General features: G+C 35.7%; 3 protein-coding genes and 1 pseudogene across 3 annotated transcripts; all 4 read left to right on the forward strand.

The window, feature by feature from the left end:
* Window positions 1–1,619: 1,619 nt before the first annotated feature.
* On the forward strand, window positions 1,620–2,266 carry LOC116108140 (annotated as a pseudogene).
* A 1,390-nt stretch (window positions 2,267–3,656) lies between these two features.
* Window positions 3,657–4,286, forward strand: LOC116108154 (major strawberry allergen Fra a 1-2-like). The gene is made up of 2 exons (XM_031394430.1): window positions 3,657–3,920; window positions 4,006–4,286. The coding sequence occupies exons 1-2, from the start codon at window positions 3,737–3,739 to the stop codon at window positions 4,284–4,286; spliced, it is 465 nt and encodes a 154-aa protein (XP_031250290.1). The 5' UTR covers window positions 3,657–3,736.
* Window positions 4,287–16,841: 12,555 nt separating this feature from the next.
* On the forward strand, window positions 16,842–17,751 carry LOC116108153 (major strawberry allergen Fra a 1-2-like). Its single transcript, XM_031394429.1, has 2 exons — window positions 16,842–17,057; window positions 17,157–17,751. Exons 1-2 carry the CDS (start codon window positions 16,874–16,876, stop codon window positions 17,435–17,437), a joined length of 465 nt encoding a protein of 154 aa, XP_031250289.1. The 5' UTR covers window positions 16,842–16,873; the 3' UTR covers window positions 17,438–17,751.
* A 7,748-nt stretch (window positions 17,752–25,499) lies between these two features.
* On the forward strand, window positions 25,500–26,205 carry LOC116108158 (major strawberry allergen Fra a 1-2-like). Its single transcript, XM_031394433.1, has 2 exons — window positions 25,500–25,715; window positions 25,815–26,205. The coding sequence occupies exons 1-2, from the start codon at window positions 25,532–25,534 to the stop codon at window positions 26,093–26,095; spliced, it is 465 nt and encodes a 154-aa protein (XP_031250293.1). The 5' UTR covers window positions 25,500–25,531; the 3' UTR covers window positions 26,096–26,205.
* Window positions 26,206–26,467: the final 262 nt, after the last annotated feature.

Consider the following 26,467-nt stretch of genomic DNA (forward strand, 5'->3'; position numbering starts at 1 on the left):
GCTGTCACGTTTGATGACTGCCTTGTTCTGAATTATTTTCAAACATTCATAATTAATTTAATATCATATATTTGTTTTGTTATTTTATTTTATTGACAGAATATACCATCACCGGATGGACTTAGAAAGTATTATAAATTATATAACCACATTTCACGCAAGCATCCTTTACTTATAAACAAAACTATATTTTTTTCAAAGGAATATTTAAGGGAAAAATGCTACGGACGCCGACGTTTTATACTAAATTTTTATATCGAATAACGTATCAACTGAATCAGATGAGTTATTATCACGTTAACAAATATTTCGTAAATGAACGGCTGTTCATCAAATATGGATGATCGTTTATTATTATTGGACAATCGTTCATTTAAAATAGACTCTTGTCTATATTATATAGACGATCGTTTATCTAGAATGAATGTCTATTCATAATTTAAACTAAAAAAATTTGGTCTAAATTATTTATGGACGTCCATCCTCTTATGAGGACGACTGTCTATAGTAAGAGGATAAGCCTCCATCTTCTAATATTGAAAAATTTAAAATTTAAAATTTATTTAATGCATTAATTTATTGTTGTAAGTTGTCTGATTCGTGAAGATCTTTCGTTATCTTGATTTGTGAAGATCTTTTATCCCTATCCTCAAATTTAATGAAGATGAGATAGGTTTCAATCAAGTTATCACGTACGATTCAGTTGATGGCTGCCTTGTTCTGAATTATCAAATATTCATAACTAATAATATCATATATTTGTTTTGTTATTTTATTTTAGGGGCAATGACTTACACATACCCAAAGTTTACTATATAGATAAAGTGATACTCAAAAGATTTAAAAATGATAAATATCCACTTTTCGTCATATTCTGTTAAAAATTTCTATCTGCTAAAAGATAAAAATAGTGAAAATACTGGAATACTCACCGATCTCCATTCTCAACACGTGTCAGCAAGGGCCAGTGTCACTGTTTATCATCAAACTTTGCAGAAAAATGCTAGATCCGATCAAAAAATCGATTGATAATGCAAGAGGGCTGTGCAAACGGGCTTGGAGTGAGAATAGATACAGAGAAAAAGATTTAAAATTTAAAAATTTTGTGATTGTAGATGAAATTACTATACTGTCTTTTAACAGATAGAAATCCCTAACAGAATATGATAGAAAGTACTTGTTTGTTATTTTTAAACCTTTTGGGTATCAATTTCTCTTTATGCTAAACTTTGGGTAGGTGGAAGTCGTTCTGGCTTTATTTTCTTGATAACTATAATATAGCATCACCGGATGGACTTAGAAAGTATTATAAATTATATAACCACATTTCACGCAAGCATCCTGTATTTATAAACAAAACTATATTTTTTTAAAGGAATATTTAAGGTAGAAAAAATAAAAATACTCAATTCACATCTAAGTTGAATGTGCAGAATTTTGTATTTTATAATTCACATGTTGTTGAAAATTCAATTCACACTGGTAGGTGGTACTCTCTAGTTAATTCTTGCTGTAATATTGCTGCAGCTTCCATGGCTATCGTTTGATTAGATGAATAAATATAAGTGTTAGGAGTTATACTTATATATCTCAGATTGCTAATTTAGTGAGCTGTTATAATGCATATATGTGATTTGACTCCTTCTTCACTTGAGTTAGTTTTTCGAGGTGTATTCACTTATGAAATGGAGGTCACTACAATACTCGCTCCAGCTAAGATGTTCAAGGCCTTTGTCCTCGATGGTGACAAACTTATCCCTAAGATTGTCCCACAGGCCATTAAAAACATTGAACTCATTGAAGGAGACGGAGGGCCTGGAAGCATCAAGAAAATTACTTTCGGCGAAGGCTAGTTTACAACTTAATAACTTAGACATCATATATTATAATTTATGATACCTACTATATTTTTTTCATAATTCAATATTATAGCAGAAAATGATAGCACTAAAGTGACTAGTTTATTATTTTCTAAATTGCAGGCAGCCAATTCAATTATGTGAAGCATAAAGTTGAAGCATTAGACAAAGAGGATTTCAGCTGCTGATACATTGTGATTGAGGGTGATGCATTAATGAGTTCACTCGAGAAAATTACTCATGAGATCAAGGTAGCGCCCTCTCCAGATGGTGGATCCATCTGCAAGTACTTCACCGTTGGCGACTTTGAGATCAAGGAAGAGCAAATCAAGGGCGGGAAAGAAAAGTCTTCAGGAATGTTCAAAGCCATTGAAGCCTACCTTTTAGCAAATCCTAATGCTTATTAAAAAGGTCAATTTTAGTCTGCTGAGAATGTCTTCTACTCTTTATACTGTGATTAATAAGACTACCAAGTGGCTTGAACTGTTTCATTGGAACAAAAAAGTCTCTTGTTTTCAGTTTACGATGAATTTTCTAATAAATAATAATTATCCTTCAGTCAAGCCATCACTATTTACTAATAATTATCCTTTAGTCAAGCCCTCACTTGAAAATGATGGGTGCCTCATCCTGAATTTTCAATATTCACAATTTAAGTTTTGAGATACCAGAAAACTTGTGCAAACTCATGCAGATGCAAGCTCTTGTTCATAAGGAATGGTCTCTGCAATATTTTTATTTTTTAGTAAAGATAGAGACTACATTATTAAAATATATATATATTTTTTTTGGTTATTTTCAGGTCAATATATTATTGTTGAGTGGTTCATTATAGAACCGCCAGTCTTTGAAGCTGTATTATCAACCATATAGCCGCGATTTCACGCAAGCAATACCATCATAAATGAAACCAGTTTTAAAATAGAATGTTGCCTAGAGCAAATAAAAATATGCCCACTTTTTTGTTTGAAAGCAGAACACAGTCCTTGACTGCAATAATGTCTTATTTTATAATTCACATTCTGTTGAATATAATATCTGAATAATGGTTAATGTACTGTTGGAGAAGATGAGCACATGGTCACAATTATACTGGTAGGTGATGACCAGTTTTAATATATTAATTGTTGTTCTAATAATACAGCTTCCATGGTCATGGCTTCATTTTGAAAAATCAATAACCAAGAAGAAGAACGATGAACGTTTGTTTTGAAACTCCAAATCCCAGATAAGAAAGGGCTCAGTAATAACATTTAACTTCTAAACAACAATAATTTATATTTTAACTCACACGATTCATTCCATATGCAAGATCAAAAACACTAACCAAGTCAAATAGGCTCTGATAATGTATTTGATCTAACAGCTAAATACATTACCCAGACTTTATTGTTATTCCATTCTTACGTTTAAGATCAACTAATTTTACCATCACCACTAAGTGCACTTTATCGAGAATTCATGGACATTTAACACTTTAATTTCTACAAATTTGAAGTTAATTAATCTTCTGTCAATGGTAAAATCTATCTTGCAGCAGTGATTTCCATTTGCTTCTACTTATATTACTTAAAAACTTCTACAAAGGAACTAATATTTTGTTTTGTTTATCTGTTGTGTTAATATTAGAAGGTTCTATGCGGTCCAAGGAAATTTTTTGGCAAGGCATATCCTTAGTCAAGCCAGATTACGTGATAAAAAAGATAAGGGATTTAAATATTCAGCTCTGTGTCATGAAATTCTGAATCCCCGGCCTATAAATAGCACCTCCACTTCTAACATCTCCACCAATCAAATCTCCTTACTTATCAGTAATCACTTCTCATTCTTCCTTTTCATTTTCAGTTACTTAAACTATTATACTTTTTAAGGTAATCATGGGAGTTGTCACCGGTGAAATTGAGGTCGCTAGTGTCCTCCCCCCAGCCAAGATGTTCAAGGCCTCTGTCGTTGACGCTGATCAACTCTTCCCCAAGATTATGTCACAAGCTATTAAGAGTGCCGAACTCATCGAAGGTGATGGAGGGGCTGGAAGCATCAGGAAAGTTAACCTTGTGGAAGGTTAGTTAATTCACTAAATTGTTGTAAAAACTTGTTGCATCCTTGAAAAAATAGCACTAACTCTTGATTGTTTTTCGTTATGCAGACGACAGTTACATGAAGCAAAAGGTTGATGCACTAGACAAAGAAAACTTCGTGCACTGCTATACCATCTTTGAAGGTGGCATGTTGGCTAACAAATTCGAGAAAATTAGTTACGAGACCAAGTGGGAGTCATCTTCTGATGGAGGATCCATCTTTAAGTCCACTGTGAAATTCTACACCTTACCTGGTTTTGATGTCCCCGGAGAGAATTTGATTAACAAGGCAAAAGAAAAGACAGCCGTCATGGTCAAAGCTGTTGAAGCATACCTCCAGGCCAATTAATCCTCATGCCTGTTAAGATGTTATGTGTTTGCTTTCCTCAAGCTTTTTTGTGTGGTTTGCTTTACCAATTACCAAAAATAAGAGGATTATGGATCATTAATGATTCTAATAAGACCTCGGGAGTGATAAAAGTGGCTTGTCAAGAGATCTTTTTACCTTTTTTTTTTTTTTCCCCTCAAAGAGTGGTTATGTAAGGATTATACCAAATCTTGTTTGGTATATTCAGAGAATCCACTAAAAAACAAGATTCCAAGAAGTCGAATATGTTTGTATCATTTTGATTGAATAAAGTTAATTCAGGTATATTAAATCCAAATTTGACCAACTTATTAGAACTGTTGAAAATTTGGGGAAAAGATAACCCTGGGCAATAAGATACATTATTTGTGAAAATCTACTTGCAAATGAAATCAAGAACATAAGATTAATTTCAACCCCAGATTTTACTCCAGTTCATATTTCCATTACATGGGTACCAATTATTACATTTCCATCTATTCATCTATCTTAGAAAATTAATTAAAGTTTAAAATTAGGTAAATTACTAAGATAAGTAAACACAGTTTAATATTTTGGGTCGTTTGGTCCAAGGAATTTGCTATCAGACTAGAAAATTTTCATCAAAACAGTGTCATGAGATCATATTTTCCGTTAAAAAAATGATAATAACCAATTACATATTGTTGCCTCCACTGAGTATCACAGTTGCCAGTCTCCAGTCAAACTTGTTGTCTCTTCAATTGAGAATAATTCTTCTCCAGCTCATTTATTGTCTTCTTCAGTGGCCTTTGCGCAATTAAAACTTTTTGTCTTCTTCTAACTTTCATGTTACAAATGATAATTACTGTAAGTACCATTATGGATAATATTTTCTCACCCTCAATTCATAGTTTTTTTTTTCATTTACTAACAAGCTAGTCTGGTTAAACACTTGTCATTTACTGTTTCTTTAATTTCCAAAGAGAGTAAACAAGTTGTCCACAAAAATAAGATCCATCTAATGGGTCACATAAGTGTTGAAGTAGGTACCCTAGAGCCAATAAATCATTATGGAATTGACTCTTTGTAATAATGTTTATTAATCAATAAAAGACATTTTATTCTATAACGCGTAAATCATTATTATTGCAATATGTATTGATATATGTCCTTAGAATGGTAAAACCGTGACGAGAGTATCAAGTATTTCAAATCTTAATAGTGAGAACCCTATGAGCACATATGGTGGTCATTCTAGAAACGTCCGTAGCTCCAGTATTATTCTGAAGTAAGGGCACAGATAATACGGTAAGGCTATCATAGTGTTGAATTACCCTGTCGAAAGACAGTGACTAATCTTACTTGTCAAGGTTGTTTGGTGACAACCTGGTCTAACACATGAGTGCTTGCTGTAGGCGAATACACCGTAGCAAGTTCACTGGACTGACCCATCAGAGGATTCCATATGGATGGTAACCCCAGTGTCTATGGAACAAATCCTCTAACGAATGGTGGTGCATGTGATCCTTAGACTTGAGATTACCGGAGCATCTTGTGCACCGATTGGTGTAGTTTGATACTAGCCTAACGCAGTTCTTTTCAGAGCTGTCAATACGGTGGTGAATGGCTGCGTCAAGAAGTGTATCAAGACTATGGTGGATTGACAGAGGATTATCACTCCCAGGTACAGGAGAAGTTATCTCACGGCGTAATTCAGTATATGGCAATGACACTAAAACTGTGGCCACAGTGGGATTGAGTTGTTGCTCTATTCGGATTATAATACAGGTCATTGGTTCAGAAACTGAATACATAATATCGAGAGTAACCGAAGGTTGACACTATTTCTATGCCTTCGTTTCGTCGAGATAATGTATGATGAAATGATCGAATTGTACGGTAACCATATTGTTGACAGGTAGCTACTTTGTTGAATCCGAATCTATCGGGTGGTCATGATGCCTTGCCAGGGGCCAATTTTGGTCTGTGTACAGTGAGATGATTAATTAGTATTAATCGCGATACTATACACTGCCGATATGATGAGGAGCCTATGAGTCACACACATAGAAGATAATTTAAAACTCAGGAAGAAAGAAGGGCATTTTCATATTTTTAGGCAAAAAGGCATTTTGGTAATTTCACAGTGTAATTAAATTTGCTGAAGTCGTAGCCTTTATTTAATTTATTAGAAAAATTAAATAAGTGAAATTACGTTTAAATATGTGTTCGCATATATTTAATTAAATCATCATTATTGTTAAATGTTAATATATAGATTAAATATATATTAATTGATTTTAATTGAGATAATGATGAAATAAATATAAAATATCTAATTGGGAGTGTTTGGTAACATGGGGTGTTTGGGTTAGAGCCAAGCCTATTCCATATGGGAATAGGGCATTAAAGTTTTACTATAAAAGAAAAATGTAATTTGTAAAATGTGTGAGTTAATTCATTAGTTCATTTTTCTCTTTGAAAAAGCAAAAACACACAGCCCCATTTACACTCCCACAACAGAATCCATTTTTGCCCAAAATCAATTCATTTGATTTGTCTTCTTGATTCTTAAGACTAAGGAGAATCTAGCAAATCCCTCCTTAGTTCTTTGTGATTGTCTTCGTATGGACTACGTGGGTTAGATCCTACACTTGGATCGATAGCAAAACGTTCATTGACAAATTTGGAGGAGCCTCCAAATGTGCGTATGTTTTTCTAAACTCATGATTAACTTTTTTGTTCAGATTTTACTTCAGTATAAATTGTAAAATTACACCCTTGATCTTGACTCATTTAAACAATCCTTGTATTTTTTTTTTTTGTTTCCACTGCGTATATGGTTCATTTACTAACAATAAGATGTCTACAGTGGTAAAGATCATTTATATTATCCTTGTTTAAACTAAATGCACCGGACTTATTGATCATGAAGATCAAATAATACAAGACCTCAACTCCAAACTTTCTTCCGTTTGATTGGTAATAATATTTATGTTCAAGGCCATTGAAGCCTAATTTCTTTATTGGAAATCCTAGACGCCTATTGAAATGGTCGATTTTTGTATGCTGAGAACGTCTTTGCTATTACTCTGTGCTGAATAAGCCTTGGCGATTGTGACCACAAGTGGCTTGCAATGTTTGAATGTTTTATTGAAACAAACAATATGTTGTTTTCAGTTTACAATAAATATACTAAATATTATCCTTTAGTCAAGCCATCACTTGGAAATAACTGGTGCCTTGTCCTGACTTCTGAATAATCACTATTCACAATTGAATCATATATACAGATAAATTTGTTTGGGATACTAGAAAACCTATGCAAAGTAATGTAATCTCTTGAGATGCCAGATGTCTCTACTATATTTTCGGTTCTGATATTTTCAGGGTATAACAAATATTATGTGGGTGTAATAGTATCAGAGCTTTGGAAGACAGGGGTATTTAGACCTGTTAACCTGTTGAAAGTTCTATAGCATGAATAATGGTTTAAATGATGAAGTTTGTGTAAATAAGACTTGTTTTCATTTGGATCATGGACTCGAGGGAAAACCGAAGATTGGTTTATTAAATACTGTCATAGATAAGTTAGAGCTTTTGACCCAGAAGCTTGATAACCTAGACAGGAGAGTAAATTATATGGTGTATCATATATTTGCTCTAAACGAAGAATTGACTCAGATCGGAAAACAAATTGAAAAGGTCAATTCTGTACTTCAAAAGGTCAAGACACTGGAACACATCTTAACTATTTTACCAAGCCAGTAAAATAGGAGATGTCCTTGGTTCTAAGTGACATTGAACAAGTGTGGCCTATTGAAGGGTATAAAGAACAAGAGGTTAAATGGGTCGTGTTAGAACTCTGTAACGGAAACCCAGATATTTGAGAAGAGTATCTGACTTGGCTAGGAGTAAAGCGACTTTTGGATGTTATCCAAAAGGCCTTTAGTCAAGGGTGCACAAAGATTTTATGCTTTATCTGTCGAATCTCAACTATTGAAGTTGCCGAGTTGGAACTTTGGAATAAGTGGTTGGAAAAGGCTAAGGCGGTAATTCCTTATTGGTACGTCGAATCCCAGTTGGATTTGGATCCTTAACCATATTAAGAGTCAGACTTTGTAGCTAGCTTAAGGATTGATTCAGATTGACCATGGGTGGTCAGGACGTTCTAGATTAGTTTGCGGCAAGTCTGCAGGAAAAATATCCTGGATTGCCTCCAGGGTATGCCCAGTTCGTGGCCAAAGAAACCCAAGGTGATTGGGATAAGGCAACAAACGAGGTGTTTAAGCTTCTAGTCGAAAAAAATCAGGTTGTTGATTCTTTAGGAGGAAGGATAGAAGCTGTTAGACAACTCATGAGAACAAGATGTTTGAATGCCAAATTGGATAAAGAGGCCAAAAAACTTGAGTTCAATGAATCTTGTTGTCAAAACTTTGATGGAGTGCCAGGACAATATGGCTGTGAGTCGAGGAATTCGACTAAACATCGAAGTTGGAAAAACCATATGAAACGGAAATGATCATTTGGTAAAAAGAATTTTAAGCTGAAACGTTTCCGTAATATGGTGAAAAGACTTGTCACCAATAAAAGGAATCTTCTAGATCATGGAAGGTTTATTAGGCGAATAGGGAAGGGTAGACTCAATGCTAAGGAACGAGGACTGCATAAGTATTGTGCTACTTGTCCATCTAGCAAAAACGCAAAAGATTGTAATTGTTGCTGGATTTGTGGTGACAAAAATCATTTTGCGGATAGATGCCCTCATAAGGGAAAGAAGAAGGCCGCGATAAGATTTTTAGAAGTCAACGCTGAAAGCCAAACTTCTGAATATGAGCCAGTTTGGGGATACAAAATTAATTCAGATGACGAGGTTTATGAATTAATTTCGGATTATTCTGAAGATTCGGATTCTTCAGAGGATGACTCAAAAGGTATGACTTTTGAGGAATAATATTCAAATCTTCAACGCATAGGTATATTCATGCAAAGGGCTAGAAATCTTAGTGAATATCCTAGGAATAGTGGAATTGGTGATGAGGATGATCTTATCCCAATTAGAAATGAAGATGAAAATCCTAGCTCAGTAATTAGTTCGTCGTCTAATTATGAGGATCACTCGGGTAACCCGGATAATTGGATAATTCCGAGGTTAACACCTAGATAAGTTTTTGTGAAACGCTCTAAGTGGTTATTTAAAGCTGAAGGCTTGGAAGATGTACATGAAAAACCTGTTTGTGTAGCTTTCTCTCAGTCTTGAGAAGGTGAATTGGTACTCTCGAACAATGAGTACCTATACGGAAGGTTAGAACTCTTGCCAAACGGGCAAATGACAAGTATAATTATGTGCAACTTGGTGCTGTATAGATACATGTACAAGGATTATTCCGTGGAGGAATGAATGTACTTGTTCAGGTTGCTTTGATGGACAGGCGATGGCTTATGTTTGGAAAAGCTTTAATTGGTGGCTTTCACTCTAACCTGACTTTGGGAGATACCTACGGGACTGCTAAACTAAGATATATGGTTAGTCTCTAGGATCCAAATCTTAAATGGATTATGGTTATTCAAATTCATACTTCAGGGCTAGAAGACTTAATGGCTTCTAGTGACGGAATCACAATTCAGTATAGGTTGATTTATCGGTTGATAAATTCTGTTAATCTTATACGAATGAACTCCAGTGCAGATACTGAGATTCATGGCCTGGGACAGGATTCTGTAATTCTAATTCGACCTATGGTAGTCAATGCTAAGGCTCTTATATGGCCAAAACGATGGGTTTTAGAATATTTGAAGCAGCCTAACGTGGTGGAATTAAACCCAAATTAAGGAATTCAAATCAAGGAACTTGATAATGAGGTTGATGTTACTCTTCCTATGCCTAGAAACTCAGTGTCTTTGGAACGGAATAAGGATATTCAACCTATCATATCAAGGAAAAATATACCGAAAACAGATGACACTGCTAGTGATGCTGGGAGTAGCAGTAGCAGGAAAATAGTTGGATATAAATCTTTACAAATTCTAGTATATGAAGACGAAACTCCAAGCACGAAAATGATGATGAGTTATGAAATACATTGTCATGCGCTAATTCAAGGTACTATTGACACTTGCATTCGTGCTAAACTATGTTTTCCAGAATATGAGGAATATATTCTAGATGTTCTTGTAGACACAGGAGCAACCAAATATATTACAAGAAAGCAATGTTTTCCAGAGGAGCTTTGGAAATCATTGGAAAGACCAATCCTAAATACAGTTGTAGATGGAGGTCAAAGTATGATCACGAATGTGGTTGAAAATGTGGTTGTACTGTTAAACGAGAAAAAAATACTCTAAGGGAAGTCCTTATAGTGGATTACTTAGAAGTAGATTTTATTCTCGGGAATAGCTTTCTGCGAGGGCAAGCAGAAATTAGACCATTTATTCAGGATAACGGCCACATTATCCTTGGAGGTCATAAAATCCCTATTCTTGCTAAGCCTGAAGTTTCGAAAGTTAGAAACATTTTTAGATCGGTGAAACTAACGCAAGAAGTAGATCACATTGTTTTCCAAATTTTGGAAAAAGAAAAATGGTGGTTGAAAGCTTCTGAAGCAGAAGGAATGGATGAGGCTGTTTTCTTTCAAAGATTGTATCCAAGTCATCATATAAACCGGATCGTACAGGGTATATCGCAGGAGGTTAGTCCCTCTGGTGCATGCCTTGAGAGCATGGATAAATCAACAGATAAGGAGATAATCTTGAAGGTTGAAAGCAAGAGCCAAAAGAACTCTTTAAGGATTGAGGAACTTGTAAAATCCTTTAAAGAGGAACTTTCTCCATGCTTTGATAATCAACCGCTAAAGTTATGGGAAATGAACGGTATATATGCTTCGCTTAAATTAAAGAAGGATGATGATACGATAACTACCAAATCATATCCTTATACTCCTGATGCAGAGGAGGAATTTAGCAAACAAATATCGGAATTGCTGGAAAAGCAATTAATACGCACTAGTAAAAGCCCACACTTTTCGCCAACATTCATGATCATGAATAGAGCTGAGCGGGAAAGAGGCAAGGCGCGGATGGTTATCGATTATAGGCAATTGAATGATAAAACTATTTATGATGCCTATAAGATACCAAACAAATCAGCTTGTTTGAATAAAGCTAGATTTGGAAAAATCTTCTCAAAATTCGATCTAAAGTCAGGTTTCTGGCATATCAGAATGGAGGAGTCAAGCATTCATTTGACGGCTTTCACCTGTTCGAAAGGATTGTTTGAATGCATGGTTCTGCCTTTTGGGCTTAAGCAGGCACCATCAATATTCCAGAGGAAAATGGATAAAGTCTTTGGAGACTTATCTAACTTTTGTGTAGTCTATATTGATGATGTTCTGGTTTTTAGTAAGACCAAAGAAGAGCATGTAAATCATCTTAAACTGGTGATCAAAAGGTTTCTTAATAATAGAATGATTCTATCTGAAAGAAAGGTAGAATGGTTTAAGAATAAGGTGAAGTTCTTAGGTGTTGAGATAGGTGAAGGAGGTATTCAACTCCAAGAACATATCTCGAAGAAGTTGCTGGAATTTCCAGATGTGCTGGAAGATAAGCACATGTTACAACAATTTCTTGGATTAGCCAATTATATGTGCGAATATGTTCCTAATCTCGCTAATGTAATCAATGGCTTGACATTTAAGGTTAGTGATAAAGTGCCCTGGGTTTGGACACTTGAAGATACTAATTGTGTTAAGCGGACCAAAGCCTTGACAAAGCAATTAAAACCTTTAAAACTCCCTGAAGATGAGGATGCGCTTATTATAGAGAGTGATGCGTCCCACTTATACTGGGGAGGTGTGCTTAAGGCTAAGGGTACTGATAATATTGAACGGATTGTTCGATATGCGTCAAGAAAATTCTCTCATGTTGAGATAAACTATCATGTCCATGAAAAGGAAGTTTTAGCAGCGACAGAATGTATTGACCGATTTCGATTGTTCGTAATCAGTCAGGAATTTACTTTAAGGACAGACTCTAAATATTTAAAAACTTTTATGAAACTGTCTTTAAAGGATGACAAAGCTAGACTAATCAGATGGAAAATTTGGTTTGCAAATTATAGAATCAAATTTGAATATATTTCTGGTAAATCTAACTTGGTTACTGACTTTTTGTCAAGACATTTCTCTGAAGAATTATACGATAATGATGAACAAGAAGGAAACTGGAAATCACTTCTCATGTTCCAAGTGTAAACAATGAGGACACTTGAGAAGGAATTGTCCCTTGAAGATAACTTCGGCTCCAAGGGTTACTGTTAAAAAGGAGAAGACTGTAGATAAGCGGGTGATCTCTACTCCTAAGCAGACTACTACAGCAAAGCAGGTTAAAGAAGGAAAGAGTCGAGACTATGACTATGTGACAGGCTTTTCGCAAGTGTACAAAATCGCGCAAGTAATAAAACTCGAGTAAATGAGTGTCGAATCCCAAGGGAATTACCTACCAAGTACCAAATTAGTCTATTTTGTTACTATTTGATGAAACAGAATTTTAAGAATGAATTTAATGAAAAAGATAACAAACTAAAAACTAAACAAAAGCAGAATTTTATGAATAATTTGGTAAACAGATCAATATGACTAAACCTAGGGCACAGATTTCACACCAATTGAATCCTATGCATTGACAATTATTGCTAACCTAATTAAGCTTATTCTAAAGGCCAAATTCCCTGATATTCCACTAACTTTCTCTCAAACAATTAGCGAATTAACCCTTAAGCAACAACCCAAACTATCTCTAAGTTGGATTTAGGAGTTAAGAGATCATTACGTTCTATAGAATTTACCAGAGCCTCATAGATCGCGGTAACCAAACTCTAGAGTTTGCTCAATCTATGGTTTTATTACCTTAGACAAATCAGGTTTCATCTCTCGATCTCAACCCAACCCATGATATCATTCAACTCTCGGATCCTTAAGAATTGAAAGCATTATACACAATAATAAAACTTAGAATTAACGCTCAATAAGAATTAACAACAATAAAGTCAACACATATTCATAAATTGAGCTACATCTTTAGCCCTAGAAAAGGGATTTAGTTCACAAATGTAGTAATAAAAACAACCATTGTATCCAATAACATGAGTTCAAGAAAGAAAAATATAAAAACTTCTCTAATTGGCAAATAAGAACTACAAGAATTCCAATATCCAAAATAGTAGCCGTCCTTTCTCCTTCTTAATCCCCAAAAACTAATTAAAGACCCTTATGTTTGGAGGTTACTTAGGAAAGAATTAAATGCTTTAACCCATTCAGATTCGGACTAGGAGAATGCAATAACCCAAACAGGTCTGTGACCCATCACTGCGGCAATCAGAAATGGTCGCTATGATGATTGTTCTTTCTGTCCCACGAGTCTGTGATCTTCAGAATTTGGTAAAGTCATCAACATGAACTTTGTAGCTCTCTGAATAAGCTTTCCAACACCATAGGAATCGTCAAATTCTAATTTCTACAGCTCAAGTTATGATCGAAACATCGAAGCATGCTCATCTTGAAGGATTTCTAGATTTTACGTTGTATCTTCAACGAGCCACAACTTTCTCGTTTCAACTCCGATTCTTGCACCGTTTGTTCCTACTTGTCATGAATTTCATCGACATCATTCTTTTTCCTTCAAATATCAATTTAAACTTGAAAATACTCAAAATACACCCGTGATCCCCGTAAAAGGTATTTATGAAATAATTAATTCAAATTCCACAAATTAAACAAATTTTTTCACAAATAATCCAATTAAATCACTAACAAAATATATACTTTTACGCTCTTATCACTCTGATACTTTGGCAAGAAGAAACCCAAAATTTCAACGCTTGAAAGGTACTTCTACGAAGGAAGTTACTTCTGAAAATGAGGTTACTCCTAAGAAGGAAAAACAAAAATCCTAGAAGAAAGCAATGGTTTGTTGGTCTTGTAAACAAGAAGGACATGAACGGGCTTATTGTCCATTGCAAAAGACAAAAACTTTTGAGGATTCATCATCAGGCGCTGCAAGCGTGGTGATCCCACACACTCCACAAAAGCGGTTAATTGACGCGGATATTTGTGAGAGGTTTAGCTTTCCAGAAGGGTTAAGATTAACTCCGGCTAGTCAAACACTCTGGGAGGATTTGGAAACCGAAATTAGAATCGCATTAGTGACAAGTTAAAGGGAAGTACAACTGAAGAGGTGTTTAGAGAAGTTAGTAAGAAGGATAGCTTGGCTGGAAGCTGACAAACTATTTTATGAAGACGAGGAGTTTAGAGGAACTGCTATGCTTTATGAAGCAGGAATTCAAAAAATCGAGGTAATGAGAAAATGTCATTTGTTTGACATGATAGATCTCAAACTCAAGAATTTAAATAATCTAATAGTAAAATTGGGAAAAACTGCCTTGGCGGATTTGGTCCAAGGATTAGCAGTTTATCCTATTGGCGCTATGGAATTGTACGTTCCGTGGAAAACCTTTAGAAAAGGTTATTGAAGAAATCTTTTGAATAGAGGATGGATCGATACAATGTAAATTGATGTACAGGAAGCAATGGTGGACCCAAATATGCTAGACGCGGTTAAACAAACGCTATGTGTATTGAATAGAAAGGTCGACACTTTCACTTGCATGATTACTTCCTCATTGCAAGAGAACTATAATGTTCAACCTGTACAGATATGAGAATTTCTTGTAGGAGAACCATGGTACCGAATTATGTTAGATAACAAGGTAAGAATGGGATCTTATGCACTAGAAGAAATTCAAAGGAAAGAAAAGGAAGATTGGACCAGGTTGCATATTGCAAAACTGCTACTGGTTAAATCCAAGCTAGAAGAACTTGTTAAAGCAAATGTTACTGTCCATATCCATAATGGGATAGTGGTAGTTTTACCAAACATGTATGCAACAATCCAGGATGCACTCTTCAAACATAACCAAGCCCAGTTAAGAACGCTACTAGAAGGGTTTGATTTAGCCCATCTATCAAAGCAAGCTTTAATGGAAGGTACTATTGATCTTCTGAGGGTGGTCTTAGCCCACGACCAGGAAGCCCAAGAAGATGAGACTCTGAAAGATTTTATTGATCTTATAGAAGTGTATAACTTTAAAGATTGATAAAAATCTAGAGGATGCAGATTTGGACAACCGAAAATGTCCAACATGTAATACACTGACGTGTATCAAACAAGCAGAAGATAATGTGTGGACATTCAGGATTTTGCCGACAGAATTCAACGATCTAGATTAAAAGAAGGCATTGGATGTTGTGTATTGTCGTTTGTTATAATTATATTTTGATATATAAAACGTGTAATATAATATTTATATCTTTGTAAGACACGTGGGAGACATGTGAACCTCAGTGTCATTATCTTAGAGATAGATGTTATTTTCTTATTAGTTTATTAGTCTTTATAGGTTTGATAAGTCACCTTTAGTTGGTGATTGATTAGACTTTTTGTTTTGTTTTGTTTCGATTTGTTTTACGGATTCAATTCATTTGAAATCCGGACTTCTCTATATAAAGAGAAGCTTATGTATATTTTTATTGGAAGAAAAATCAATAATAGTTTCAGTTTGTGAAAAAATTCATTCTCTCAATCTCTTGTTTTACTTTTGAGTTACATACTCGAAGCAAAGAGAAAGGTTTATTCAAGAAGATTGATACATAGGTATGAATTAATCTTTAAAACTCAATTTATGTGTTTTTCTTTCAAATTAATCAACTAGGTGTTTAGTTATTAATTGTAATACCGGGTATAATAAATATTATGTGGGTGTAATGCTATCAATTATATATAGCCACATTTCACATAAGCATCCTTTATTCATAAATAAAACTGTTTTTTAAAAAGAATATTCGTTAGGTGGAAAAGAAAAATAAAACTCCCCTTCTGTTTTACAGCAGCACGAAGTCCTTGACTTTAAGGTTAATAACTGCTGGTCATTGAAAGTATTATCAATTTTTTTCTAACGCAAAAAAGGGTTCAAATGCAATAAATATGGATAGTCTAAATGCTTTACCATGAAAAGAACTTTTTGAAGAAACTCCATTTGTATTAATTGAATTACAGCTTCATTAAAAATTAATATAAAAATAAAATTTGCACTCTGTGATCACCACTAAGTGCACTTTATCGAGAATTCATGGACATTTAACTCTTAAAGGAGTAAAAAATTGAAGTTAATTAATCTTCTGTCAATTGTAAAATGTCTATGATAGCAGTGATTCCATTTGCTTGTACTTATATTACATAAAACTTTTACTAAGGAACTAATATTTTGTTTTGTTTATCTGTTCTTGTGTTAATATTAGAAGGTTCTATCCGGTCCAAGGAATTTTTTTGGCAAGGCATATTCTTAGTCAAGTCTGATTACCTGACTAAAAAAAAGATAAGGGATTTGAATATTCAGCTGTGTGCCATGAATTCTGAATCCCCGGCCTATAAATAGCACCTCCACTTCTAACATCTCCACCACTCAAAGCTCCTTACTTATCAGTAATCACTTCTCATTCTTCCTTTTCATTTTCAGACTTTCAGTTACTTAAACTTTTATACTTTTTAAGGTAATCATGGGAGTTGTCACCGGTGAAATTGAGGTCGCTAGTGTCCTCCCCCCAGCCAAGATGTTCAAGGCCTCTGTCCTTGACGCTGATCAACTCTTCCCCAAGATTATGTCACAAGCTATTAAGAGTGCCGAACTCATCGAAGGTGATGGAGGGGCTGGAAGCATCAGGAAAGTTAACCTTGTAGAAGGTTAGTTAATTTACACCAAGATGATCACTAAATTGTTGTTAAAACTTGTTGCATCCTTGAAAAAATAGCACTAACTCTTGATTGTTTTTCGTTATGCAGACGACACTTACATGAAGCAAAAGGTTGATGCACTAGACAAAGAAAACTTCGTGCACTGCTATACCATCTTTGAAGGTGGCATGTTGGCTAACAAATTCGAGAAAATTAGTTACGAGACCAAGTGGGAGTCATCTCCTGATGGAGGATCCATCTTTAAGTCCACTGTGAAATTCTACACCTTACCTGGCTTTGATGTCCCAGCAGAGAATTTAATCAACAAGGCAAAAGAAAAGACAGCCGTCATGGTCAAGGCTGTTGAAGCATACCTCCAGGCCAATTAATCCTGATGCCTGTTAAAATGTGTTATGTGTTTGCTTTCCTCAAGCTATTTGTGTGGTTTGCTATACCAATTACCAAAAATAAGTGGATCATGGATCATTAATGATCCTAATAAGACCTTAGGAGTGATAAAAGTGGCTTGTCAAGAGATCTTTTTACGGTTTTTTTTTTTTTCAAAGAGTGATTATGTAAGGATTATACCAAATCTTGTTTGGTATATTCAGAGAATCCACTAAAAAACAAGATTCCAAGAAGTCCAATATGTTTGTATCATTTTTATTGAATACAAGTTAATTCAGGTATATTAAAATCCAAATTTGACCAACTTATTAGAACTGTTGAAAATTTGGGGAAATGATATCCCTGGGCAATAAGATACATTATTTGTGAAAATCTACTTGCAAATGAATTTAATAACATAAGATTAATTTCAACCACCCCAGATTTTACTCCAGTTCATATTTCCTTTACATGGGTACCAATTATTACATTTCCATCTATTCATCTATCTTAGAAAATTAATTAAAGTTTAAAATTAGGTAAATTACTAAGATAAGTAAACACAGTTTAATATTTTGGGTCGTTTGGTCCAAGGAATTTGCTATCAGACTAGAAAATTTTCATCAAAACAGTGTCATGAGATCATATTTTCCGTTAAAAAAATGATAATAACCAATTACATATTGTTGCCGCCACTGAATATCACAGTTCACAGCAGCCAGTCTCCAGTCAAACTTGTTGTCTCTTCAGTTGAGGTTAATTCTTCTCCAGCTCTTTTATTGTTTTCTTCAATGGCCTTTGTGCAATTAAAACTTTTTGTCTTCTTCTAACTGTCATGTAACAAATGATAATGACTGTAAGTACCATTATGGATAATATTTTCTCACCCTCAATTTATAATTTTTTTTCATTTACTAACAAGCTAATATGGTTAAACACTTGTCGTTTACTGTTTCTTTAATTTCCAAGAGAGTAAACAAGTTGTCCACAAGAATAAGATCCATGAAACGGATCACATAAGATGTATACAGTGGTAAAGATCATTTATATTATCCTTGTTTAAACTATATGCACCGGACTTATTGATCATGAAGATCAAATAATAAAAGACCTCAACTCCAAACTTTCTTCCGTTTGATTGGTAATGTTGAAACATTGATAATTTGCTGGAAATTCAGTTAAAAGTTAGTTTGGTTTTTTTAATGTGTTTTGGTGCCAAGCAGCTGCTGCATTCCTCCCTGACTGCCGAAATTGAAGCTGTTGTAGTAGTTGTTTTTTTTAGTGACATGTTTAGGTGAAATCAGCTTAGATTAAGGTTGTATTGGTTGCCAACTTTGTTTTAAATTTTAAAAGTCTGAATGGTTGTTGCAGTTGGTAAAACAGTATGCTTTTGTTGTATATATTGTAAGTTGTAGTGTAATGAAATTTTTAGTTCAACTCTTTTCATACTCTCCTTATCTTTCCTTAGAGTTCGCCGGCTCTTAAAAACCAACAAATGGTATCAGAGCCACACACAAAAACAACCTTAAATCTCTCTTGCATTCAATCATCAACCTCAACTCAAGAACACCTCCCATCTCAGCCCAAAAACAGCCTGCATCTGCCCTCTTATTTTCCTACATCAGACACAAAAATTGAAACAATGGCTGCTCAATCAGCCTTGATGTCAGCCCCCAGTGTTTAATGGGGAACACTACCACATATGGGCTGTAAAGATGAAAGCCTTCCTCCGGGGTCAGGGGCTGTGTGGCAGATGTGGAAGAAAACAGGCAGCCACCTCCATTAGGACCAAATCCTACCCATAATCAGATGAGACTGCATGAGGAAGAAACAGCCAAAGCATCGAGAACCCTTTCCCACATTCATGCTACTATAACAAACCTTGTATTCATAAGGATCATGGCATACGAAACTCCAAAAGAGGCATGGGATAAGCTGAGAGAAGAGTACATGGGCAGCACCACAACAAGGAACATGCAGGTGCTAAATTTAAGAAGAGAGTTTGAGATGCAGAGGATGCAAGAATCAGAGAAGGTTAAGGACTATGTTGACAGATTGATGAGTGTTGTCAACAAAATAAGGCTATTAGGAGTGGAGTTGACAGACAGGAGAGTGGTGGAGAAAGTTCTGGTCAGCCTACCTGAAAGATTTGAGTCCAAAATCTCATCTCTATAGGACTCAAGAGACATGGGGCAGGTTACACTCATAGAGCTGGTTCATGCACTGAAGCACAATAGCAAAGAAGGCTCTTGAGGCAAGAAGATGTAGGTGAGGGTGCAATGATGGCAACTCACAAAACCAAACCAGCTCAAGGGAACAATATGAGGTATGTCAGTGAGAAGAAGGGGAAAGAAATGAGCAATGGCCAATTGGGAAAATCAGGTGGGATGAAGGAATATCCACCTTGCTCCCACTGTAAAAGGAAGGGGCATTCCGAAAAAAGATGCTGGTTTAAGCTAGGAATACAGTGCAGGGCTTGTAAACAATTTGGTCATATAGAAAGGGTATGCAAGAACAAAGGAGAGCAGCCCCAACAGCAAGCACAAGTGACAGATGGCCAGCAACCTGAACAAGGGGCAGAACAATTGTTTATGGCCTCCTGCAATGCACCACCAAGATGCTATGATGGCTGGCTGGCTGGTTGACAGTAGGTGTACAAACCATATGACACCACACCTGCAGGATTTTGTTAGATTAAACTCAGCACATCAATCCAGGATTAAAATTGCAAATTATGATTATGTTAAAGCAAAGGGGAAGGGAGATGTTGCAATTCAGACCTCTACAGGTACAAAACTCATCTCAAATGTACTCTATGCACCCAAAATCACTCAAAGCCTTTTAAGTGTAGGACAAATGCTAGAAAACCATTATGTCTTGCATTTTGAAAATCATATTTGCCAAATTCTAGACAGTAAGGGGTGTGAGTTAATGAAAGTCAAAATGGTGGGAAAAAGCTTTCCCATTAAGCTGAAAAAAACTGAACATAGAGCTTGCAGTGTAAGAGTAGATGAGTTTGTGAAATGGCATAAGAGACTTGGCCATATTCATTAACAAGGTCTCAAGGAAATTCAGACCAAGAAACTGGTCCAAAATCTGCCAAAATTAGAGGAGAGTATTACCATATGCCAAGCCTGTCAACTTGGCAAGTTGAGTAGGCAATCCTTCCCTGCAAACCAAGCCTGGAGAGCAGCTCATTCATACAGATGTATGTGGTCCTATGGAAACTTTGTCATTGAGTGAAAGTAGGTACTTTGTGTGTTTATTGATGACTATTCTAGGATGTGTTGGGTGTATTTTTTGAAGCAAAAAAGAGAAGTTGCTGGTGGAAAATTAAGCTAGAAAAACTTTAAAAATCTTGAGCAGTGATACTGGTACAAAATACACTTCCCAAGAGTTTGAACAAGTGTGCAAGGATGTTGGAATTAAGCATCAATACAGCAGCCCCTACACTCCACATCAAAATAGAGTTAGTGAGAGGGAGAATAGATCAGTTGTAGAGATGCTAGATGTATGGTAGCTAAGAAGAGGTTGCCAAAGAAATTTTGGGCAGAAGTTGTCAATACAGTAGTGTTTCTGCTCAATAGGCTTCCCACAAAAGCCTTAGACAGCAAAATACCCTATAAAGCATGGTATGGAGTTAAACCAGCAGTAGATAGGCTCAAAATATTCGGAAATATATGCTACATTTTGGTTCCAGCAGCAAAAAGGTCCAAGCTAGATGAAAGGCCTTAATTGGCATTTTAATAGGCTATAATAGTCAATCTAAAGCCTATAGGGTGTATGTTCCAGAAACCAGAAAAATTCAGACTTCCAGGGATGTCAAAATTGAAGAGGATGGAGTATGGAATTGGGAAGAAAATAGAGTTGATGTGGAGACAAAACCAAGCTGGATAGAAGCTGTAGATGATCAAATTTTTTATGATGTTAAGAGTGATGCAGAAGAAGAAATTTCAGTTAGAGGTACCAGACCTTTAGCTGAGGTTTATGAGAGATGTAACATAGCCTCACTTGAGCCAACATGTTACTTTGAGGTTGCAAAATCAGAAGTTTGGAGAGTTGCCATGAAGGAAGAGCTTGCAATGATTGAGAAGAATCGAATTTGGAACTTGGTGGATAGACCTCAGAACAGGAAAGTGATCCAAGTTAAATGGATTTTCAAGAAGAAGCTCAATCCAGATGGTTCAGTCCTTAAGCACAAAGTAAGGCTGGTTGTCAAAGGTTTTGCTCAGCAGTATGGTGTTGATTTTCTGGACACCTTTGCACCAGTTGCAAGGCATGACACAATCAGGTTATTGCTTGCAGTGGCAGCCCAATTTGCATCAAAAATATTTTAGTTGGACATCAAATCTGCATTCCTTAATGGATGGCTGAATGAGGAGATATATGTTGAATAGCCGGAAAGGTACAAAGTCGGGGAAAGGAAGACAAAGTCTATCTCCTAAGGAAGGCCTTGTATGGCCTGAAACAGGCACCAAGGGCCTGGTACAACAGAATAAATGATCATTTGCTGAGTTTGGATTTTGTAAGAAGTCCAAATGAGCACACATTGTATGTTAGGGAGATTGATGAGGATGTTATGATCATCTCCTTGTATGTTGATGATCTACTTGTGACAGGAGCAAACCAACTCAACTGGAGGAATTCAAGAGCTCCATGCTTGATGAGTTTGAGATGACAGATTTAGGTGAAATGGCTTACTTTCTTGGGATGCAGGTTCATCAAAGCTCAACTGGAATTTTTGTTAATCAAGAGAAGTATGCAATTGAAGTTTTGAGGGAATTCAATATGGAAAATTGCAAATCAGTGGATGTTCCTCTAGTTCCAAATCTGAAGCTGTCAAAGGATGATAATGCAGAAAGTGTTGATGAGGGATAGTACAGAAGCTTGGTTGGCTGCTTGCTGTACCTAATAGCAACCAGGCCTGATATCATGTTTGCAATAAGTTTACTATCTAGGTTCATGAATCAACCCAAGGAAACACATTTTAAAGCTACAAAAAGAGTGCTCAAGTATGTGAAAGGGAGCACCAACTTTGGAGTATGGTCTAAGAGGTCAGAAAACTTTGGCCTAAAAGGATTCTCTGATAGTGACTGGGGTGGTTCTGTGGAAGACATAAAGAGCACTTCAGGGTATGCTTTCTTCCTGAATCATGGTGCAATCTATTGGCTATCAAAGAAATGAGAAACGGTTGCACAATCCACAGTAGAAGCAGAATACATTTCGGCTGCAGCTGCTATGAACCAAGCTGTCTGGTTGAGAAAATCCTGGAAGATTTGAAGCTGAAGCAGAGACATCCTACTATGATAATGTGTGACAATCAATCGGCTGTGGCTATGACTAAGAATCTAGTCCATCATGGGAGAACTAAACACATAAAGATCAAGTTCCATGCAGTGAGAGAAGCTGAGCAAGAAGGGGAAGTTCTGGTCCACTGCAATGGTGATGATCAAGTGGCTGACATCCTAACTAAGGGATTATCCAAAAACAAGTTTGAAGGCTTTAGGATCAGACTTGGTGTTTCCAGCAAAATTATCAAGGAGGAGTGTTGAAACATTGATAATTTGCTGGAAATTCAGTTAAAAGTTAGTTTGGTTTTTTGAATGTGTTTTGGTGCCAAGCAGCTGCTGCATTCCTCCCTGACTGCCGAAATTGAAGTTGCTGTAGTAGTTGTTTTTTTAGTGACATGTTTAGGTGAAATCAGCTTAGATTAAGGTTGTATTAGTTGCCAACTTTGTTTTAAATTTTAAAAGTCTGAATGGTTGTTGCAATTGGTAAAACAGTATGCTTTTGTTGTATATATTGTAAGTTGCAGTGTAATGAAATTTTTGGTTCAACTCTTTTCATTCTCTCCTTATCTTTCCTTAGAGTTCAACGGCTCTTAAAAACCAACAGGTAATAATATTTATGTTCAAGGCCATTGAAGCCTATTTTCTATTTTGGAAATCCTAGACGCCTGTTGAAAAGGTCGATTTTTGTATGCCGAGAAAGTCTTTGCTGTTACTGTGTGCTTAATAAGCCTTGGCGACTGACCACAAGTGGCTTGCAATGTTTGAATGTTTTATTGAAACAAACAATCTGTTGTTTTCAGTTTACAATAAATATACTAAATATTATCCTTTAGTCAAGCCATCACTTGGAAATAACTGGTGCCTTATCCTGACTCCTGAATAATCACTATTCACAATGTAATCATGCATATATACAGATAAATTTGTTTGGGATACCAGAAAACCTATGCAAAGTAATGTAATCTCTTGAGATGCCAGACGTCTCTGCTATATTTTCAGGTTAATATATTGTTATTGACTAGTAAAATGTAGAATATCCATCAGTTATATATAGCCACATTTCACATAAGCATCCTTTATTCATAAATAAAACTGTTTGTTAAAAGGAATATTCGTTAGGTGGAAAAGAAAAATAAAACTCCCCTTCTGTTTTATAGCAGCACGAAGTCCTTGACTTTAAGGTTCATAACTGCTGCTCATTGAAAGTATTATCAATTATATACAGTCACGTTTCACGCAATTGCATCGTCCCTTAATAGATATAAACCAGTTTTAAAATATAATGTTGTCTAGAGCAGAACAAAGTCCTTGGCTGTAAGAGAGTCAACTGACGGTTCATAAGCTATAGTTAATTATAGAAGTTGAATGGCCGGCAATTTCTCTTTTTATAGTTCACATTCTGTTGATTATTATATATGAACAATTGGTCAGGTAACATTGGAGAAAATGAGAACATGATCACAATTCACACTGGTAGGTGATTCGTCATAATCAATTATCGTTGTAATATTTTTGCTTTTCATGGCCATGGCTGCATTTGATGAAGAGTAATGCTACAGCCACCGACAGTAGTGCACTGAATTTGTGCATTGAATGACGTGGCAAAATCCTGACCGTTGATTAATATTAAGTTAAAATTAATAAACGGTCAGGATTTTGTCACGTCATTCGGTGCACTACCGTCGGTAGCTGTATTATTTTCCTTTGATGAATTGATAACTAAGAACCAAATCCCAGATAAGACAGGACTCAGTTATGCAAGATCAAAACCCAAACCAAGTCAAATATTAGGCTTTGATAATGGATCGGATCTAATAGCCAAATACATCATGTCGGAGTTGAGCCTAACTCCTCACCAAAAGGCCTTATTGAGTGGGAGAATTGCCCACTCTTATAAACCCATTGGCTTGAGCGTGTCTAGTCGATATGGGATCTCCAACACTCTCCCTCACGGTCAAGCCCATATGGTCCATTTGCCTATGAATGGAGGTAGTTTGACAGTCCACCGCTGATCAATCACTCAGCTCAAATGGGGCTGGCTTTGATACCACTTGTTGAAGTTTGACCTAACTCCCCACCCAAAAAGTCTTATTGAGTAGGAGGATTACCCACTCTTATAAACCCATTGGCTTAAGTGTGCCTACTCAATATGAGATCTCCAACATATCAAGCCAAACTTTATATTTATTATTAATTTTTTTCTAACGCAAAAAAGGGTTCAAATGCAATAAATATGGATAGTCTAAATGCTTTACCATGAAAAGAACTTTTTGAAGAAACTCCATTTGTATTAATTGAATTACAGCTTCATTAAAAATTAATATAAAAATAAAATTTGCACTCTGTGATCACCACTAAGTGCACTTTATCGAGAATTCATGGACATTTAACTCTTAAAGGAGTAAAAAATTGAAGTTAATTAATCTTCTGTCAATTGTAAAATGTCTATGATAGCAGTGATTCCATTTGCTTGTACTTATATTACATAGAACTTTTACTAAGGAACTAATATTTTGTTTTGTTTATCTGTTCTTGTGTTAATATTAGAAGGTTCTATCCGGTCCAAGGAATTTTTTTGGCAAGGCATATTCTTAGTCAAGTCTGATTACCTGACTAAAAAAAAGATAAGGGATTTGAATATTCAGCTGTGTGCCATGAATTCTGAATCCCCGGCCTATAAATAGCACCTCCACTTCTAACATCTCCACCACTCAAAGCTCCTTACTTATCAGTAATCACTTCTCATTCTTCCTTTTCATTTTCAGACTTTCAGTTACTTAAACTTTTATACTTTTTAAGGTAATCATGGGAGTTGTCACCGGTGAAATTGAGGTCGCTAGTGTCCTCCCCCCAGCCAAGATGTTCAAGGCCTCTGTCCTTGACGCTGATCAACTCTTCCCCAAGATTATGTCACAAGCTATTAAGAGTGCCGAACTCATCGAAGGTGATGGAGGGGCTGGAAGCATCAGGAAAGTTAACCTTGTGGAAGGTTAGTTAATTTACACCAAGATGATCACTAAATTGTTGTTAAAACTTGTTGCATCCTTGAAAAAATAGCACTAACTCTTGATTGTTTTTCGTTATGCAGACGACACTTACATGAAGCAAAAGGTTGATGCACTAGACAAAGAAAACTTCGTGCACTGCTATACCATCTTTGAAGGTGACATGTTGGCTAACAAATTCGAGAAAATTAGTTATGAGACCAAGTGGGAGTCATCTCCTGACGGAGGATCCATCTTTAAGTCCACTGTCAAATTCTACACCTTACCTGGCTTTGATGTCCCCGGAGAGAATTTGATTAACAAGGCAAAAGAAAAGACAGCCGTCATGGTCAAAGCTGTTGAAGCATACCTCCAGGCCAACTAATCCTGATGCCTGTTAAGATGTTATGTGTTTGCTTTTCTCAAGCTATTTGTGTGGTTTGCTTTACCATTTACCAAAAATAAGTGGATCATGGATCATTAATGATTCTAATACTACCTTGGGCGTGATAAAAGTGGCTTGTTACGAGATCTTTTATGTATTTTGTGAAAATGTACTTGCAAATGAAAAAAAAAAAAAAAAACATAAGATTCAACCCCGGATTTTACTCCAATTCATATCCCCTATGCATTGGTACCAATTATTACATTTCCATATATCTATTTCATCTATCTTACAGAATTAATTAAAGTTTATAATAAGGTAGATTACTAAGATAAGTAAACATAGTATAATATTTTGGGTCGATTGATGTAA

Source organism: Pistacia vera, unplaced genomic scaffold (assembly GCF_008641045.1).
Source record: "Pistacia vera cultivar Batoury unplaced genomic scaffold, PisVer_v2 Contig555, whole genome shotgun sequence".
In the NCBI taxonomy this organism is placed as follows: domain Eukaryota; kingdom Viridiplantae; phylum Streptophyta; class Magnoliopsida; order Sapindales; family Anacardiaceae; genus Pistacia; species Pistacia vera.